The 19,408-nt window shown below is 37.3% G+C and overlaps 1 protein-coding gene across 1 annotated transcript; it reads right to left on the bottom strand.

Annotated features, from left to right (window-relative positions):
- Positions 1–8,117: 8,117 nt before the first annotated feature.
- LOC110539978 (olfactory receptor 8B3-like) lies at positions 8,118–9,183 on the bottom strand. The gene has a single exon (XM_021626802.2). It carries the CDS (start codon positions 9,085–9,087, stop codon positions 8,152–8,154), a length of 936 nt encoding a protein of 311 aa, XP_021482477.1. The 5' UTR covers positions 9,088–9,183; the 3' UTR covers positions 8,118–8,151.
- Positions 9,184–19,408: the final 10,225 nt, after the last annotated feature.

Raw genomic sequence — 19,408 nt, 5'->3', positions numbered from 1 at the left:
TGCTGCTTTTCAGCTTCTTTAGTTCTTTATATATACTGGATATGAGTCCTCTGTCAGATAAAGGGTTGGTGAAGATTCTTTCCCAATCTGTAGGTGGTCGCTTTGTTTTGATGACGGTGTCCTTTGCTTTACAGAAGCTTTTCAGTTTCATGAGGTCCCATTTATTGACTGTTGCTCTTAGAGCCTGTGCTGTTGGTGTTCTGTTCAAGAAGTTTTCCCCTGTACCAATGAGTTCTAGGGTATTCCCCACTTTTATTTCAAGCCGATTTAATGTGTCTGGTTTTATGTTGAGGTCTTTGATCCACTTGGACTTTCCATTGTTCAATTGAAGGACATCTAGATTGTTTCCATATCCTGGAACATAGCTGAGCAAGTGCCCTTGTTGTATGGTAAAGTGTCTTTTGGATAGAGACCGATGAAAGGTATAGCTGAGTCTTGAGGTAAAGGTATTCCCAATGTTATGAGAAGCGCCATATTGATTTGCAAAGTGGCTGTACAAGTTTACATTTCCCACAACAATGGAGAAATGTTCACCTTTCTCTACACTGCAGCTAGCTCTGCTGTCACTTGAGATGGTGATCTTAGCCATTCTGACTGGTGTAAGCTGGAATCTCAAAGTCATTTTGATTTGTGTTTCCCTGATGAGGTTGAGCATTTCTTTAAGTGCTTCTTCACAATTTGAGATTCCTCTGTTGAGAATCATCTGTTTATTTCAGTAGCCCATTTTTTTAAATTGGATTATTTTGTTTTTAGGTGCTTGGGCTCTTGAGTTCATTACGTATTTTTGATATTAGCACCTTGTCAGATATAGGATTGGTGAAGATCTTTTCCCAATCTGTAGATGGCATTTCATTTCATTCTATGTACAGTGTCCTTTGCCTTGTAGAAGCTTTTCAGTTTCAAGAGGTCCCGTTTATTAATCGTTGATCTTAGAGCCTGTGCTGTTGTTGTTCTGTTCAGGAAGTTGCCACCTGTGCAATGAGTCTGAGGCTCTATCCCTCTTTCTCTTCTAATAGATTTAGTGTACCTGGTGTTATATTGAGGTCTTTGATCCACTTGGATTTGAGTTTTGTGCAGGGAAATGACTAGCACCACTTGTTGAAGATGCTGCCTTTTTTCCCATTGTATGTTTTGACAAAGATCAAGCGACTATAGGTATGTAGATTGATTTCTGGGTTTTCAATTCGTTGCCAATGATCAACCAGTCTATTTCTATGCCAGCACCATGCAGTTTTTATTGCTACTGCTCTGTAGTACAGCTTGAAATCAGCGATGAAGATACCTCCAGAACTTCTGTTATTAAATAGTGTTGTTTCAGTTATTCTGGCTTTTTTTGTTTTTGCATTTGAAGTTGAGAATTTTTCTTTTAAGGTCTGTAAATAATTGTGTTTGTATTTTGAAGGGAATTGCATTGAACCTGTAGATTGTTTTTAGAAAGATAACCATTTGTACTATGTTAATCATATAGATCCACTAGCATGGGACATCTTTCCATCTTCTGATATCCTCAAAGGAGGAATGGATATAGAAATTGTGGTAAATTTACACAATGGAATACTGCTCAGCAATTAAAAAGAAGGCAATCATTAAATCTGCATACAAATGGTGGTAACTAGAAAAGATCATCCTAACTGAGGTATCCCAAATATGAAAAAGACACACATGGTATATACTCACTTATAAATAGATATTAGACATAAAATATAAGATAAACATAGTAAAATCTGTACAGCTAAAGAAGCTAGGCAAGAAGGAGGAACCAGGGTAAGATGATCAATCCTCATTCAGAAAGGCAAATGAGACAGACATCGCAAGAGGGAGAAAACAGGGAACAGGATAGGAGCCCACCACAGAGGGCCTCTGAAAGACTCTGCCTATCAGGAGATATCAAAGCAGATGCTGAGATTCATAACCAAACTTTGGGCAGAGTGCAGGGAATCTTATGAAAGAAGGGGGAGATAGAAAGACCTGGAGGGGATGGAAGCTCCACAAGGAGAGAAACAGAACCATGAAATCTGGGCCCAGGGGTCTTCTGAGACTGACACCCCAACCAAGGACCATTCATGGAGATAACCTAGAACCCTTGCACAGATGTAGCCCATGGCAGGTCAGTATCCAATTGAGTTACCTAGTAAGGGAGACAGGGACTGTCTCTGACATGAACTTATAGACTGGCTCTTTGATCACCTCCACCTGAGGGGGGAGCAGCCTTACCAGGCCACAGAAGCAGATAATGCAGCCAGTCCTGATGAGACCTGATAGGCTAGGGTCAGATGGAAGGGGAGGAGGATCTCCCCTATTAGTGGACTTGGAGAGGGGCATGGGAGGAGATGAGGGAGGGAGAGTGGGATTGGGAAGGAATTAGGGAGACGACTACAACTGGGATACACAGTATAATTAAAATAAAAGGATAAAAATAAAGATATCTGTCCAGGGTTTTCCGGATTTAGAGTTTCTGATGAGAAATCAGCTGTAATTCTGATAGGTTTGCCTTTAAATGTGACTTGGCCATTTTCTCTTTCAGTTTTTAACCTTTTTCTTTGTTCTATACATTTAGTGTCTTGATTGTTATATGGCAGATTGATTTTCTTTTCTGGTACAATCTATTTGGAGTTCTGCAAGCTTGTTGTTGTATAAGCCTCTCTTTCTTTGGGTTGGGGAAGTTTTCTTCTGATTTTGTTGAAAATATTTTTTGGACCATGGAGCTGGGAATCTTCTTCTTCTATTCCTATTATACTCAGGCTTGGTTTTTTCATACTGTCCCAGATTTCTTGCATGGTCTGTGTCAGGAGCTTCCTAGTTTTAACATTTTCTTTGACGCATGTATTGTTTTTTGTTTTTTTTTTCAATCGTATCTTCTACCCCTGGTATTCTCTCTTTAATCGCTTGTATTCTGTTAGTGGTGCTTGTATCTGTAGTTTCTGTCTTCTTTCCTAGGTTTTCCATCTCTAGGTTGTCTCAGATTGTGTTTTCTTTATTGCTTCTGGTTCCATTTTTAGATCTTGAACAGTTTTATTTATTTCCTTCATATGTTTGATTGTAGTTTCATATATTTCTTTAATTTCTTTAAGAGATTTGTCCAATTCTCTTACCTGTTTGATTGCACTTTCCTGTGCCACTTTGAGATCTTTATTGTCATCCTTTAAGGCCTCTATAATTTTCATAACCTCAGTTTTAAAATCTTTATCTTGTATTTCTGGTGATAGTATCTACAAGGCTTGCTGTGGTAGGACTGCTGGTTTCTGCTGGTGCCTTGTTGCCCTAAATTTTGTTGCTTGTGTTCCTACACTGGCCTCTAGCCATCTGGTTGACTGTGATGTTTGCCGGCCTGGTAGTCCATCGACTGGGTTCACTGTGTCCCAGGTGAGCCAAGCAGATGGGAAGCAGGTAGAATGATCTCCAAGCCAAAAGCTGTCCAGGGGTCACACTGGCCTCCATGGGATAAAGGAGATTTGCACAAATATTCTTGTATTTGTTGTCTTCTATTGGTATGGTTGACTTATAAGTGGCTACATTCTTAGGAAAACAAAACAAAACAAAACAACTGTTTCTACCTTTCTAGCAGCTAACAATTGCCATTAACCTCATGGCTATGGGTAGGGCTTGTGTTAAACTTCCCTCTCTATTCTAGAATTTGTTCTCTCTTGGGCCTGCTCAGATTCTGTATGTGCTGTCTTAACCCCTCCCAGTGAGTTCCTATGTGCAAATATTTTCTAAATCTTTTTTGTAAATATTTGTTTTTCAATTTTTTGAGATTAAAACATTATTGTACTATTTCCTCCTTTTTTTTTATCACACTCCAGTATCTACCATGTATTTATCTCTTCCTCTTTCTCAAATTTATGTCCTCTTCTTCATTAATTGTTGAATAACCACACACACACACACACACACACACACACTAAATATATGTATTCCTAAATTCAACCTACTTGGTCCATTTAATGTTTCATATATATATGATTTTAGAGATGGCAATGTGCTTTTGGTAAACTTATTTTAAATATTCAAGACAGCCAACCCATGTGTGTATGTGTGTGTGTGTCTCTCTTTTGTTTTTGTTTATGTTTTTATTAATTAATTATTAATTAATTCCATTTACATCTTGGTCATAAGTCCCTCCCTCTTCTCCTCTCAGTCTCACCCTCTCTCCTAAATTCCCTCTCCCTTATTCTTCAGGATTCCTACCCAGATACCCCAGCTCATCTTTTCTTTCTTTTTTTTTTGTCTTTTTAAAAAATTCTTTACTAATTATACTTTATTCACTTTGTATCCGCCCTGTGGTTCCCTCCCTCCTCCTATCCCAATCCTCCCCTTCCTCCCCCCTCTGCATGCATGCCCCTCCCCAAGTCCAGTGATAGGGGAGGTCTTCTTTTCCTTCCTTCTGATCCTAGTCAATTAAGTCTCATCAGGAGTGGCTGCATTGTCTTCTGTGGCCTGGTAATGCTGCTTCCCCCTCAGAGGGAGGTAATTAAAGAGCAGGCCAATCAGTTCATGCCAGAGACAGTCATCTTTTCACACGAGGACTGAGTTCATCTTCCTTCCCTTTGGCCTGGTAGGGAAGTCCCATGAGGGAGAAGCCCTCAGTTGTGGAAAGCTGCACTTCAGCTTCTTTATCTCAAATTTAAAATTATTAATTAATTAATTTTATTTATTATGACACATTATTCACTTTGTATCTTGATTGTAGCTCCCTCTCCAGTCTTTTTTATATTAATTTTTATTTTTTATAGACCCTCCAGTAAATTAATGTAAATTTTTATTTGTATTTTACTAATTATATCATGGGTTTTTTATTTTATTATTCATTAAATTTATCAGTTTTTAAATTTTTTTCTTGTGTTTCACTTTATTTTATTTATCATCTCTGATAAATGAATGTCACCTTATTGTGTTGGTGGTCATGCAAGAGGAACAGCAGAACAGCTTTAGCACTCATGAAAATCGGTCTACAGGTAAACACAACCATGATGGCTGTACTACAGAGGCAGAGCCCCAAGTACTACGTGTCCTGAAGACTTCATTCTGCTGTAGACAACTTCAGTCTTTTTTTGTTGACTTGTGAACATCTCATCCGTAATAATCTATGAGTTGTATGAAAACTCTAAGGGGTTTTCCAGCCTGTCACTGGATAGTGTCGTTGGCACTTAAAATAATAGTCATTGATCCTTTTCAAGCAATGCTGCTGGAGGAGATTAACAATTCAACCACCTCCTCTGACTGAACTTAGAAATATAGATTGTTAGTAGGTTAAGTTAGGTTAAGAAGTTTATGCTAATCTTAACAGGAAATCTTGAGAAACAATTTAAAGTTCAGAAAGGCATACTTTTGATAATTGACCTAGGAATTTTTATTTATTTATTTATTTATTTATTTATTTATTTTGAGGTCAGGAAACAAGAACAATGGCGGCCCGACTACTACTGGCTGGCATGCCTTTCTTCCTAGAGCTGGGCTGATGATCAAGATAATAATTAATTTCTTGTACCAGTTTTTACCCTTGGCTTCCTGATATGCTGTGATAAAAAACTGTTAATGAGTAGATGTGCACCCTGAAGATTTAAAGTAGAAATGTCTGACTGATTTTTTAGATTTGTGATTTAAAAAAAATTTTTATAAGATTACTTTTCAAGATAAATTAAAAAAAATTGTTCCTTTTTTTTGTAACTGCGAATTACAGCCTGCCAATAGAAGAACCTGACTGAGAAAAATATATTGCTTGCTTACATTTTGCAAATCTTTAATAAGTTGCTTAGACACAAATATGTGGGTTCTTGTTTTCTGTTTGTCTGTTTTCACCTCTAGTACATAGACATTTAATCATGAGGGATATTGGGGAACGAGATTTTTGAATATTCGTTGTAATCATTCACTTAAAGAAAAATAAAAATGGAATGTAACCACGCTGTAATTTTTATACTGCTTGAGAGATTTTGCTGGGGGACATAAACTATGGGGGAAAATTAAAGTTATTATTAAAAAATAAAGTTATTAGAGCTTGTTGGAGCCTTCCTTCACCCACTGTGTGTATAAGTGGGGAGGGGTGTGTGTGTGTGTGTGTGTGTGTGTGTGTGTCCTTCCTTGGAGCTCTGAACACAATGTCAGAGGAAGCCTTCAACATGGCTGTGGTGAAATATGCTCAATGTATCTGTTATTATCCTAGTATGTAACAAACCCTCTTTAAATACACATTCATCAACCTTATCCTAGTTATAGTTGTTTTAACTTTCTTTCACTTATAGCTTCATGGTTCTAAAGCCTGCCTGTCTGTTTACTGTTTCAGTGAGAAGGTCTGGTTAATGAAATAAATGCCCTAGAGTATGCCTTAGATGTCTGTATTTCATGATCATTAATGAGTGTCAGCTTAGCTGTACATAGAATTCTAGGTTGATACCCATATCAGGAATCTAATTTGGTTCATTATATCAACAATGCAAACAAAATAAATAAAGAAAGAAAAGTAGAAGGAAGACTAGCTGGGAAAGGAGGATGACCCTTAGGAGTGAGAGGGGCATAAAAGAGGGTAACACATTGGTGAGTGTGACATAAATGTACTATACACATGTACGAATAAGTTTTCTATTTCTTTAAAGTATTACCTTTTATGATATTTATAAATTCTCATATAATTGAAGTTTAAATATTTCATGTGTGAAAAAACATGTTTTTTTAATGTTTGGAGTGATTCTTGGTCGTTATGCATCCAGGAAAGACTTGTCAGTTTTCTTTGTTTTCAGCTCTCTCTCTTGCTTTCTCCCTCTCTTTCTCTCTCTCTCCCTCCCTCTCTCTCTCCCTCCCTCTCTCTCTCTCTCTGCCTCTCCTTCTCTTTTCCTTCCTTCCCCTCTCTCTCACACACATAAACACACAGATATACACACATGTTGCAGTTCTTGTTATATTTTAGATGTGTCTTCCTTCAGCTTCATCTATCAACAGGAAATATCTTTGCTCTATAAAACTTTCCATATCTTCTTTTTCGATGAGAAAAAATAAGCATAGTATCATATTCTTTTACAAACCATTTTTATTCAAACTAACCTCTGGGAATAGATAGCATTTACCTACAAGGGAGATAAAAATGGAATTGTCTGTTGCTATAAGTTGAGCATTCTCATATTCTATGTGTGGTGCTATGTCACCTTAGCAACTTTAAAATGAGTTTTAAAGCTGTTTTACCTAAAATCATAAAAAAAAATCTCTGCTCATGATTTACACTTTATGGAAAATTTTAATTATGCTACTCAGTAAGACCATACATAAGAATATACATAGCAGGAATTTTAGATGCATTTAAATTATTTCTGAAATTTTTATATTAAGTAAATGTTAAATCTTATTCATAATGCCTGATACAAAGGCAAAACAAACAGCATCTTTGTTTCTTGGATAATGAGAACTATGCATATTCAGAACAAAGTGACTCACGTATTAGAAGAAACAGAAATGTTTTTCATTCAACAACTATATCAACTGATAGGTATAACAAAAAAAGGGAGGGTCAAAGAACAGTAAAAAAATTTCATGATGCTTCAGAAACTGGGATCAAATGGTGAAGAGCAATGTTTCCTGTGGTATTTACTGTCGGGACATATTTACAGGAGCAGAACTTCAAGTTTGTCTTTAACAATCTCTTAAAGCAGTGACAACTAGTGCATATTTTGTAGGTGCTGACAAAAAACACAAAGGATAACGGAAACACATTTTTCAAAATTCTCACCCATTTTGTTTGCTTTTGAGTTTGCTTTTATGAGACAATCTGATTCTGTGTCTGTGTCATAGGAATTCCACAGTGAAATCAAATGCACACAGCAGAGCAGAGCCCACAGGCATAATCAGCCTCCTACCTCAGAGTATAAACGTGATGTTATTTGATGAATTGGTTACCTAGTATTCCATTGTATTTGCTCAGGCCAATTTTTTTTTTCATAAAGAAAAAATAAGAAGTAATACTCTTGTTTTTTGATGTCTCAAGTATATAATTATCTATGTAAAAGATAGGAGAAAAAAGAGCAAGGGAATGAAAGGCTACGAATAAAGCAAACATGGCTCTAGATGAATGAAGATAAACATTTCGTCTGATTAGGTGTCTAGTTATAAATATCTCAACATAATCAAGAGAAATATTTATTCTTATCATTTTTCTATTTCTGCTCAAGAAAATGGTTTTCTTTTCAGAGTTTTCTTCAGAGCAAGCTTGACATCCTTATTCCTGAGGCTGTAGATCAAGGGGTTCAGCATGGGCCCGACATTTGTGTAAAATACCGAGGCCACTTTTCCCTTGTCCATAGACTCTGCGTCAGAAGGTTGCATGTACATGAAGGCTGCCGCTCCAAAGAAGAGTGAGACAGTCATTATGTGGGAGCTGCAGGTGTTGAAGGCTTTAGCCCTGCCCCGTGCGGAGCTGATGCGGAGAACGTTGGCAATGATGAAGCCGTAGGAGACAAAAGTTGTACTGGTAGACGCTATGATGTTGAGGCCCACCAGAACAAAGACCACGACCTCATTGATGTAAGTGCTGGTGCAGGATAGCTGGAGCACAGGGAGGATGTCACACAGATAATGATTGACAAGGTTTGCATCACAGAAGGTGAGCCTTGCCATGCAAAGAGTATGGGCCAGGGAACCCCAGCATCCCATCACATATGCCCCAAACACGAACCCAGCACATATCTGAGGGGACAATGTAACATTATACAGCAGTGGCTTACAAATAGCAACATAACGATCGTACGCCATTGCAGTCAGTATATAACATTCTGTAATGACAAAAAAGCAGAAGAAGTAAAGCTGAGCTAGACATCCTGTATAGGAGATGGTGTTTTCCTCTACCACAAAATTAATTAGCATTTTGGGGGTAAAGACAGAAGAGTAGCAAATATCTACAAATGACAGATTAAAGAGGAAATAATACATCGGTGTGTGAAGGTGTGAATTCAATGAAATCAGTGTAATCAAGCCCAGATTGGCCACTATCGTAACCACGTAGATTCCTAGAAACAGGAAAAACAGAGGCATTTGGAGTTCTGGCCGGTTAGTTAAGCCCTCCAGGATAAATTCAGTCACCAGGGAGTAGTTTCCATCTGTCATTCTTCTGTAGATCTTCACCTGCAGAGGTAAAGAAAGAGACAATTCACTGAAAATTGAACTTACCTGAGACGTTTCCCGTCTGCCTTCTGGACTCTGCTGTTCCCTCTCAGACTGTTGGATGGGCTTCAACATACCTCCTTTGAAGAAATTCCTTGGAGTAGGGGATTGACCCAGATTGGCTGTTTCCTAATTCAGAGCTTAGTGTCTTTATAGCTCTAATTCCCTTCTGTTCTACAGAGACAATTGCGCTCATTTCGGACGGAAGTGGCTAAATACGTCTTATCATAAACATGTCCCTTGCCCAGGGCAAAATGTTTACAAGTCCATCGAATGAAACCAGGAGACCCTCTCACTCAGAGCTGATAAAACAATTCTCTAAATGGTGCTGCTTGGAAGTGGAAAATTCATTTTCTTCAAGGGAGTGGCACTGGGTATCTATCAATCACATTCCAAGGCAGGCCACGTTCTTAGGAGTAGATAAGCAAGACAAATCAGACTACATGAGTCTCAGTGCCTTTTTCTCTTCTACTTTTGTAAAGAGAGACAAAAAATAAAAAAAAAAACCAAACAAACAAACAAACATGAAATTGGATGGATATAAAAGAGAAGCAGCTCTGAGAAGAGTTGGGGGGTGGGAAATAATATCCTGAAAATACACTGGAGGAAAATTCAAAAGAATAAACAAATCCAGTCTTAAAAGACTTAAGAAATGATAACTAACCAAATACATTTCTAAAGGTGTTAAATTCAGATAATCAGAGATTTTTTGAAAACCCACTGTTAAGTCCTTACTTTATTTGATTTATAGGTGAATTGTATGAAGATAAAACTTGAGAAGGGAGGAGTGCTGCCACAGACTTGCCAGATATATAGTGCTGACAGTATCAGGACACTGCTTGTACCCATGAGTGGTCTGGGGACTCCTCCAGAGATGAAAGTGGAGTGTGCATTTTGCTGGCCTTCTGCAAAAAGCCCTCTACAGTCACACAAGAGGAAAGTTACCATTTATGATGAGACGAACAGCCCAGGGATTCAGCACAGTGGATGTTATTGTGTTTTGAAGACACCAATGGCTAGTTAATATCCAGAGACAGCTTTCCCCGGGAAACTGATACCTGTTTACGTCTTAACAGGGATGAGCACGGTACCTCCTTAGAGACACCATCTTCCTTGTAGATTGCATCTCCATGCTCATTACTGCCTTCTCTAATTTGCATAGAGGAGTCATCTGCAGCGGCTCTCTGGCATTGATTCTGAAGTCAAGTTGCCTCAGTGCTTAAATAATCATGTCCTGTATTTTATGTTAAAGCAGAAAGCTGTGAAAATAGACATATAAACCCAGATTCCCTAACACAGCCCACATACAGTTCACCTCCATCCTGGTGGTGGGCTTATTATTGCACCTCTCAGGTCTTCAGTGATTGCCCTGGGATAAAAAGGCCTATCTCCCAAGACTGCCTTTATTAGTTACAGCCCTAATATTTCCACTTGAGAAGTCAAACGCTGTGTAAAATTCTTCTTACTGGACCTAAATACCAATTTCAAATTTCTTTTAGAATGTCTGAACATTCTTGGAATAAAACCACAAGCTACTTTGCAAATATATAAAGTTTTCTGCTTAAGTTAACAGTGAAAAATAAAATCATGTAAATCTCAGTGAATTCACATAAACTAAAAACAGCTGCTGTTGTTCCCTTAATAAGAATGAAGCTTGGTATGGGTAGCTCTAGAGACTGATTTAATGGTAGGTGTTACAATAAATTTTCTTTAGGTTAAAAAGGGAAAAATATTCCCCAAGATACCTGATAAAACAGGGTCTGATGAAAGGGGAGGAGGTCCTCCCCAAGCAGTGAACTTGGAAAGGGGCAGGGAGGAGATGAGGGATGGAGGGTGGGGGGGAAGGAGGGAGTGGGATATAGCTGGGATACAGAGTTAATAAAATGTAACTAATAATAAAAAATAATAATAAAATAAAAAAGGAAAAATATCTTATTTCACTTGCAAAATTCTAGCTGGAACTCTATATTTAATTCACATATTAATTTATTCAGATTTGTTGAAAGACAGTAGAGATGCAAAGTTTATGTTCAAATTGTGTATATAATTCATGATTATGTACATAGATCATATCTGAGATATTTGCATGTATAATATCATCACCATAACCGAGGTAATAACTCTTCACCTCCCAAAATTTCTTTGACTTCATTTTTCCTAGTTTTATGGGTTTTTTTTGTAAGAATATGTACCATTAGATCCATGTTATAAAAATTTGAAATGAATATTACCATATTGTCAACTAAAGCACTAAGGTGCACAGTTGACATCTGGAGGCCACTGATTTATGACTTACTTTACACTCATCGCACACCTTCCTCATCCTTCACTCATCACACACCTTCCTCATCCTTCACGTCTCCTCTGTTTGCTGCTATTCTATTTCTGCTTCTTGTGGAAGAAAAACAGTGCAGCACTTCCTCTGAAAATAACTAATTTTACTTGCCACAATATTTTCTAGGGCCATCCCTGTCACAAATAGGATTTCTTCCCGTTTAAGCCTGCATTACAGTCCATTGTATGTTTATGTCTTACTTGGTTCATTGGTTCCTGATTAAACATTTGGTTACTTGAATTTTGGATATTGTGAAGAGTGATTTTATTAACTCGAAATTAAAGATACATTTTGTTTTTTGTTTTTTTTTTAGATCTAGATGTTTTATGTCTTTATTTTTGATGTATTTCCAGGAATGAAGTTGTAGAATAAAAATAGTTGTATTTGGACATTTTTACTGATGTTGTTTTAAATGTCCTTGCCCAATGGAGAAGTATAATATGAAATTCCTTTAAGATATCTTACCAATCTGTGTACTGAGAAGAACATGAAATTACATATCAGTCTCAATAAAATTTACCAAAAAAGTTATTAATTTTCAAGGCATAAACATTGAAAAAATAAAAATAAATTAGCTTTAAATTTCATGAAAACAAGGGATGACACACAAATCTAAAATGTACCCGGGGAAAATAACCAAGCCATTTAATCTGACTCCTAGAGGAAGAGATGAGAAAGCTGAAAATTCACAAAACTGTTAGAAAACAATTTCCAGAGAGTAGACACTTCTACCAATGTGATCGATTATGTTTATGAGAAGTTATTCTTGCTGGTAGGTGATGTGATTGAGGTCATTGAAAGGGTAGAAAAAGAACAAAGGGAAAGAAGAAGTTCAGACCTCACCTACCAGTGGACTGTGGAAGGGTTATGGGAGAAGAAGAGGAAGGGAGGGCAGGATTGGGAGGAGATGAGGGAGGGGGCTACAGCTGGGATACAAAGTGAATAAATTGTAATAAATAAACAAATTTTAAAAAATTAAAAAAGTATGTGAAGAAAAAGAAGACCCATATTGAAAGATAGTGACATACACCAAAGTATATAATCTAGTTCCTTCATCTCCACTATCAGTCTTAGAATCATTTCTCTACTTCATATAAAACCTTACCTGTGGAAGAAATGTAAGATCTGTTTTTGAGATAATGAACTTGATATCATACTTCAAATATAAACAGAGACTACTAAAGGAAACAAATCAACAGTGGACCCTGTAATGAATCAACAGGGTAAGTATAATATGTGCTCATAATGGTATTCATAGCTTCAAGGGAGGAAAGCCTCGGATTAGGCATTTAATATGTGTCGTTTCAACACAAGTATTAGGTATGCCTGTTTCCATAATAAAAGTGCAGAAAAACAAATTTTTCAACTTTTTCTGTTTCCTGAGTACAAACAGAATTGAAAACATTTTGGTCCAACAGAACTTTGAAAATATTGACCAATAATTACCTACAAGCACTGAAGGCTAAGGAAACATACTAGCTCATTCATCATAGTGCTTCAAAAGTTCGATTGTGTAACATGAGAATATATACTAAGAAGTCCTGAGTAAACTTTTTGACAGACTATTTTAATGTACTTCATAATCCTGATTTATTGAGATAATCTGATAGAGTGATAAACTGATTATTAGTTATGGTTACATTAAAGACCTAACTATCCTTTTAAAATATTTAGAGTAAAACATCATACTGATAAGATTTCAAGAACCTCTGGTGTATATCCAGATTATGATTTTTTAAAGTTTAGGTTTACTAAACAAGAGGGAGAAGATGATGATTAATTTTAATCATTAAATTTGCATTGGGTAACAACAGCTTGAAAACATGATGACAAAAGAAAAGAAAGAGTGTTATGCTTTCCATTACTCAACCAGAAATTGTGTTAATATAGATTAGAAGTCTCTCAAAGCTTCATCTGATCTCTCAAACCCCAAGGCTAGGTCCCCACACTACTAAAAGGAAGGAAATCCATAATTCCTCAGTGTAAAGACAGACTAAGTCCCAGGAGGGAAGCTTGCTTTTTGTCCTGAAGGAGATGAATTTTTCATGGATTTATTAAAAGGTAATATTTCCTTTGAGGACATTTGAGGGTTTATATATGAATGATATCAAACATGAGATAATTTAGTGTCTCTCTCAAACATCTGAAAGGATTTCTTCACCAATGAATCAAAGTCAAACTCAAAACCTCCAATTCTAATGCTCAAATCCTGTGAAAACAACTTTATTTTCATTGCTTTTTGTTTCATTTGTTTTAGTTTAATTTTATAATTTTCAAAATTACTTGGAGGAAGAATTTTGAATGTACTTCCAGTGAATAAATAAATGAGAGCGGATGAATTTGGTGTGTCTCCAAATCTACTTGAGTGCACCCTTGGATATGGCATAGCCCTGAATCGCTCAAAATTATTTTCTTAATTATTTTCTCTCTTCCCCCTTCTTTCTCTCCACTAAAAGGATCATCTACTGCATACTTCAGTAAAGGCCTTGGAAGTTCTTGGAAATTCTTCCCATATTTAAGAGTACTTTCATGGTGGGTAATATTTTCACTGTTTATCAAGTTGTAGATCTGGTACATTCTTTGTCAATACATCAAAGAGAGCAAAAACTTCACATATACAAAAGAATAATGACAATTATTTAATGAAAAGCAAATGTTACCCATTTTATATTTATGATATCAGCCCTAGAAAACTCTGCTTTTATTTTTTTAATTTATTATCTATTACAGTTTATTCACTTTGTATCCCAGCTGTAGCCCCCTCCCTCATCTCCTCTCAATCCCACCCTCCCTCCCTCTTCTCTCCCATGCCCCTCCCCTAGTACACTGATAGGGGAGGACCTCATCCCCTTCTATTTTACTCTAGCCTATCAGGTCTCATTGTCTCCCTCTGTGGCCTGGAAAGGTTGCACCCTCCAGGGGGAGGTAATCAGAGAGCCTGCCACTGACTTCACCCCAGAGACAGCCCCTGATTCCCTTACTAGGGAAAAAAAAAAAAAAAACCTTAAGCTTTTCTTCTTTCTTTTGTCATTGACTAAAAACATGAGACTTGGTTTTAAACTTTAGACTGAGTATATATCAAGGAGAAGTTTTGTTCTGAAAATACAAAAGAAATATACAAGAATAGCATGATGGTGGTTTATGGAAGTTCTACAAATCCTGTCAATTGTTTAAGTTAGATCCTGGAGCACAATGGTCGTTACTGAAAAGTTTGTGGAAATGATGAGGAGGTTCTAATAGTTTGTGTAAATATATGCATTTGTTTTATGGCATATTTCTGAATTGAGCTGAATTCTTAGTATATGAGTGGGCTTTCACTTGGGCATAGATACAGTCCTAAGACACAGGCCCTGCGTCTGACTCCATTCCTCTCCTACTACCGCAAGATCAAATTAGGTCTTCAGATGTCCCATAATTCACTTGACCTGGAAGTGGATATTGCAGCTCTGTGTCCAGAAATGCACCGATCTCAACCGCTGTTATCTTCAGAACTTACTGTCAGATTTGGCATCTACCATGATTCATTTTCAGTCCTCTGTTAGATACAGAGATTCTGCAAGCTATCAGCAGGTGACAGTCTCTGCAACAGGAAAGGTGTTTCCTCTTTGGTCTGCAATGATCCATCCTCTGCTCCTTTCTGCATCCACATCCAGGGTAATGTGCCTTTTGTGTGCCAGGGTGCCTCCTGCTGGAGCAAACATGGAAGCACAGGGTGATAACAGAACCTACGAATCTAAGGAATCTCTGGAAAGTTTTAAGACTCATTAGGCCCTCTTTGAGATTATAAAAATAACAACATAGTTCTGGGTAGCGGAGACTCTCTTCAGGGGAGTTGGTCAGGAAGACTCAGCAATAGGATCTGATGAATCATTACTCATTCTGAAGTGTGACTTTCTGTGAATCTGCCGCCTATGAATCATACATGCCCTTTCAAACACTTGGTTCTGTAAGTATAAGTAACCTATTGTTTCAAACAAGCTTGTCACGAGAAGGGTGAAATCTCTATTCTGCTGTCAGTGTTACATATTAGATGAATACATGTTTTGTTTTGTTTACATTTTCTTGAGGAAAATTGCACCACAGTCTTCTCTCTCATTCCCTAGACAAAGAGACTGCGTTCTCCGCAGACTTTGCCTCCTCAACCTCCTCCACCCATGAACACATTCAGCTGTAACCACTTAGAAAACTGGTTTTGCTCTTTGTCCCTTAGATAGCATTTGCTGTTTGTTTGACTTTGCTTCTTGCTGTTAGTTATTTACTTAAGCATTTACTTATTTAGTCAGGGTCTGGATATGTAGCTTAGGCTGGTCTAGTCTTTGTACTCTTCACGTCTGTATTCCATAAGGGCTAGGATATTAAGGGTGCACTACAAAACATAGCATGGAAATATACATACATACATGCATACATACATACATACATACATACATACATATATGTATATATACATATATACATATATATGTATATATACATATATATATATGCCCTCACTTAATTCATAGTCTATACCTATCAACTAGCTGTATCAGAATGGAACCCCCTATTGTAAGAGACAAACAAGTTTGACACAGAAATCACCCAAAGTCTATGATTAAATTGTGTCTTACTCTAGGTGCTTCGATTATTTAGGTTTTGACAATAATTCACCATGAGTAGTTTACTGCCCTAAGAAAATGTCCTACATATAACTTATTTGTTGTTTCTTACCCTCAAACCCCAATAACCATGGTCAGTTTTAGACACTATAGTTCACTTTTTCTGGAGTTCTTGTATTTAGAACTATGCAATGTATCTGTGTAATTTTGAGATTAACTATTTTCACTTAATAATATACCTTTGAGGTTCCTTTGTATGTTTCCATGATTTGACCTACTTCTCTTCTAAATAAACAAAATTATTTTGCGTGGATGTGCCAAGAATTGTTTATCTCTTCAGTTACTGAAATGTATTCTAGTTTCACACTTGCATGTTTTCTTCCTTATTAATAAACACCTTTAAATATCAGAATGCACGTTCGGTGAGGGCATTTGGCTTCCTTTTTGTTAGGTAACTATCAATGACTAATATGGTTTTCTTTACAGACTTTGTGACACTTTTCTGATCTTTTAAAAATATGACATATAAAGGCACAAACAACAAAAGCAATAATGTAGGCTACACAATCACATCAAACATAAAAGCTCTCCACAGAAAACGAAAACTGAACAAACTAGCAAGACAGCCTGCAAAATTATGGAGATATATGCAGACAATACATATGATGATCAGTATTTAAACTATGTTAAGAACTTAAATGGCCACAAGCATATGATAGAAATTCAGAAGCATAAATCATAGAGAAATTGAATATAAAACCTATATTATATGCAACACTATAACTGTTAGAATAACGAGTACCCAAAAAAGTGAACTAAAATGAGTGTTTAGGAGGATGTTAGAAAAAAGGAGTCCTTATGTTAGAGAAACGGAGTCCTTACATACTTTTGGAATTCTAGCTCTACAGAGACATTATAAAACACATGGTCTTTCTCTGTAATTTCTTCATTCAGGAGGCTGACACAGGAGGATTGCTATGAGTATAAAAACTGAAAAAAGAAAGAGGAGGAGAAAGAAATTTCAAAATCATTATAACCTCGTATTAACTTATTTTTTTCTACTAACACTGTCAGATATGATATCCTTACTTTTTCAAAGTCTCAGACCAAGTCAACTCCAAACCCAGTGCTCCGTTTTTGATACTTTCTTTTCATATTTCAAGAGAAGTCAGTATTCTCTTAAGTAACTAATACTATCTCCAACTCAGGATAATATTTTAGTACACAAGGTTTTCCTCAGGGAAGATCTGACCTCCTTACTCCTGAAGCTGTCGATCAAAGGATTGAGCATGGACACCATAATGTTATAGAATACAGTGGACTCTTTTCCTTCATCCATGGACAAAACAGAAGGATGGAGGTACATGAATGCCCCGGACTCAAAGAAAATAGAAATCACAATTATATGTGAGCTACAAGTGCAGAAGGCCTTGGACCTTACTTGAGTGGAAAGAATGTGAAGAATGCTAGAAAGGATACACGTAAGAAACAATGATGGTGGTACTGGGCACGCCTACATCAAAACTTCCAACAATGAATACTACCAGCTCATTGACGTAAGTGCTGATGCAGGAAAGCTCCAACAGAGGAATGATGTCATACATGTAATGACTGATAGAGTTGTCCTTGCCTGTACCCTGTGTGGGTCCATGCACCAATAAGTGTTCCCGCATATACAGTGAGAGTAAACAGAAAGCTGACCTGGGGGGACATGGTAACTGTGTACACAGGGGTATACAGGTGGCCACATAGCGATCACAGGCCAGAACTGGCAACACTGAGCAGTCTTTGCCAAAGAGGCAGTTAGAGAAAGAGCTGAGTCATGCATCCTTCACAGAAGATTGTATTTATCTCTGAAACAAGGTTTATCAACAGTTTCAGGGGGATGAAGGTAGAGTAACAGAGATCAACAAAAAGACAAATTAAAGAGGAAGTAGTAGATGGGAGTGTGAAGGGGAGACCAATTAGAGTGACCAAGCTCATGTTTTCTGCTGCAGTAACAACATACATGCCTAGGAAGAGAAAGAAGAAGAACTGGGTCCCTGAATATTCTGTTAAACCCACCAGGATGAACTCAGTAATGAAGGAAGTATTTTCAGTATCCATTCTCTTCTATCAGGAGCTGAAAGACAGAGGTCATGTTCAGAATTAGGACAAATATGCTATACTGCATATTTGCACCCAGGAGCCCAGAGCCTCTGATGAAACTTGTCTATTTTATGGTGTTATTGCTGCTCTTATGAGGGAGACACACAGGGAAAGTAAGGTATAGTGAAAATACCTGCAAGAAATGTGCCAAGAAGATACACAGGCATTCTCATCTCTGTGTCTATTTGTCTTTAGCATTCAAGTTTATGTTTGTCAACCTTCACTCACTACATTTCAGACACCCTCCATTTACAGCCAGATATGAATGTGTGCCCTTTAGGATGGAGACCTTGAGACTTGAACTAGAGTGGAAACTGACAGAGGTCTTTTGGCTTCCAAAACATGAACAGCAAGCATTAATTTGTCGGTAGACCTAGAGTATCCTTCAAAATAATTCCCAGATCTAAGACATGCTGAAGAAACAGCAAACTTTGGATCTGCATTCCTACCACAAGAACCTTTCGACCATCAACACTCCATTGTCAAATCTGTATGAAGGAGGATGGTGCGTGAAAGCATAATGATAATGCATACCCTGCTGCCTAGAGGGCTCAGAACTTTGCTAGTTATCTGTTCTTCTCCTTTGCTCTCTGTGGAGAAACAATGCTGCTTCTGAAGGAAATGATAGCTCTGAATTATTGGTCCTTCCCTTTTGTATAGAAAGCCTCTGAACATTTGTAAATTTCAATCTCTGACTTTATTTAAGAGTTAGATAAAGACCATCACTCTGTTTTTGTTTTTGTTTTTTTCTTTTAAATTTTATTCTGCCAAGGTATTCTCTATATTACAGAACAGAAGTCTAAAGAACTCTCATTTCTAGTACCAGGTAACATTATGTAAATTATATTATCTGCGTGCCACTATCATTTATATATATATATATGTATATATATATATATATATTACAACTTATTCACTTTGTTTCCCCATTGCAGCCCTCTTCCTTCTCTCCTCCCAGTCCCACCCAGCCTCCCTCTTCTCCCCCTATGTCCTTTCCCTAGTACCCTGAAAGGGGAGGACCTCCTTCCCTTCTATCTGACCCTAGCTTATCAGGTCTTATCAAGGTTGGCTGCATCATCTTCCTCTGTGGCCTGGCAAGTCTGCATCCTCCAGGAGGAGGTGATCAAAGAGCCAGCCACTGAGTTCATGTCAGAGACAGCCCCTGTACTTCTTACTAGGGAAC

This window comes from Meriones unguiculatus, chromosome 1, assembly GCF_030254825.1.
Source record: "Meriones unguiculatus strain TT.TT164.6M chromosome 1, Bangor_MerUng_6.1, whole genome shotgun sequence".
Lineage (NCBI taxonomy): Eukaryota > Metazoa > Chordata > Mammalia > Rodentia > Muridae > Meriones > Meriones unguiculatus.
Note: the sequence above shows the minus strand (reverse complement) of the source record. Positions and strands in the feature narration are given on the sequence as shown.

Excerpts from the sequence above, each read along its gene's own strand:
- LOC110539978 (XM_021626802.2), bottom strand. The coding sequence starts at position 9,087 with ATGACAGATGGAAACTACTCCCTGGTGACTGAATTTATCCTGGAGGGC.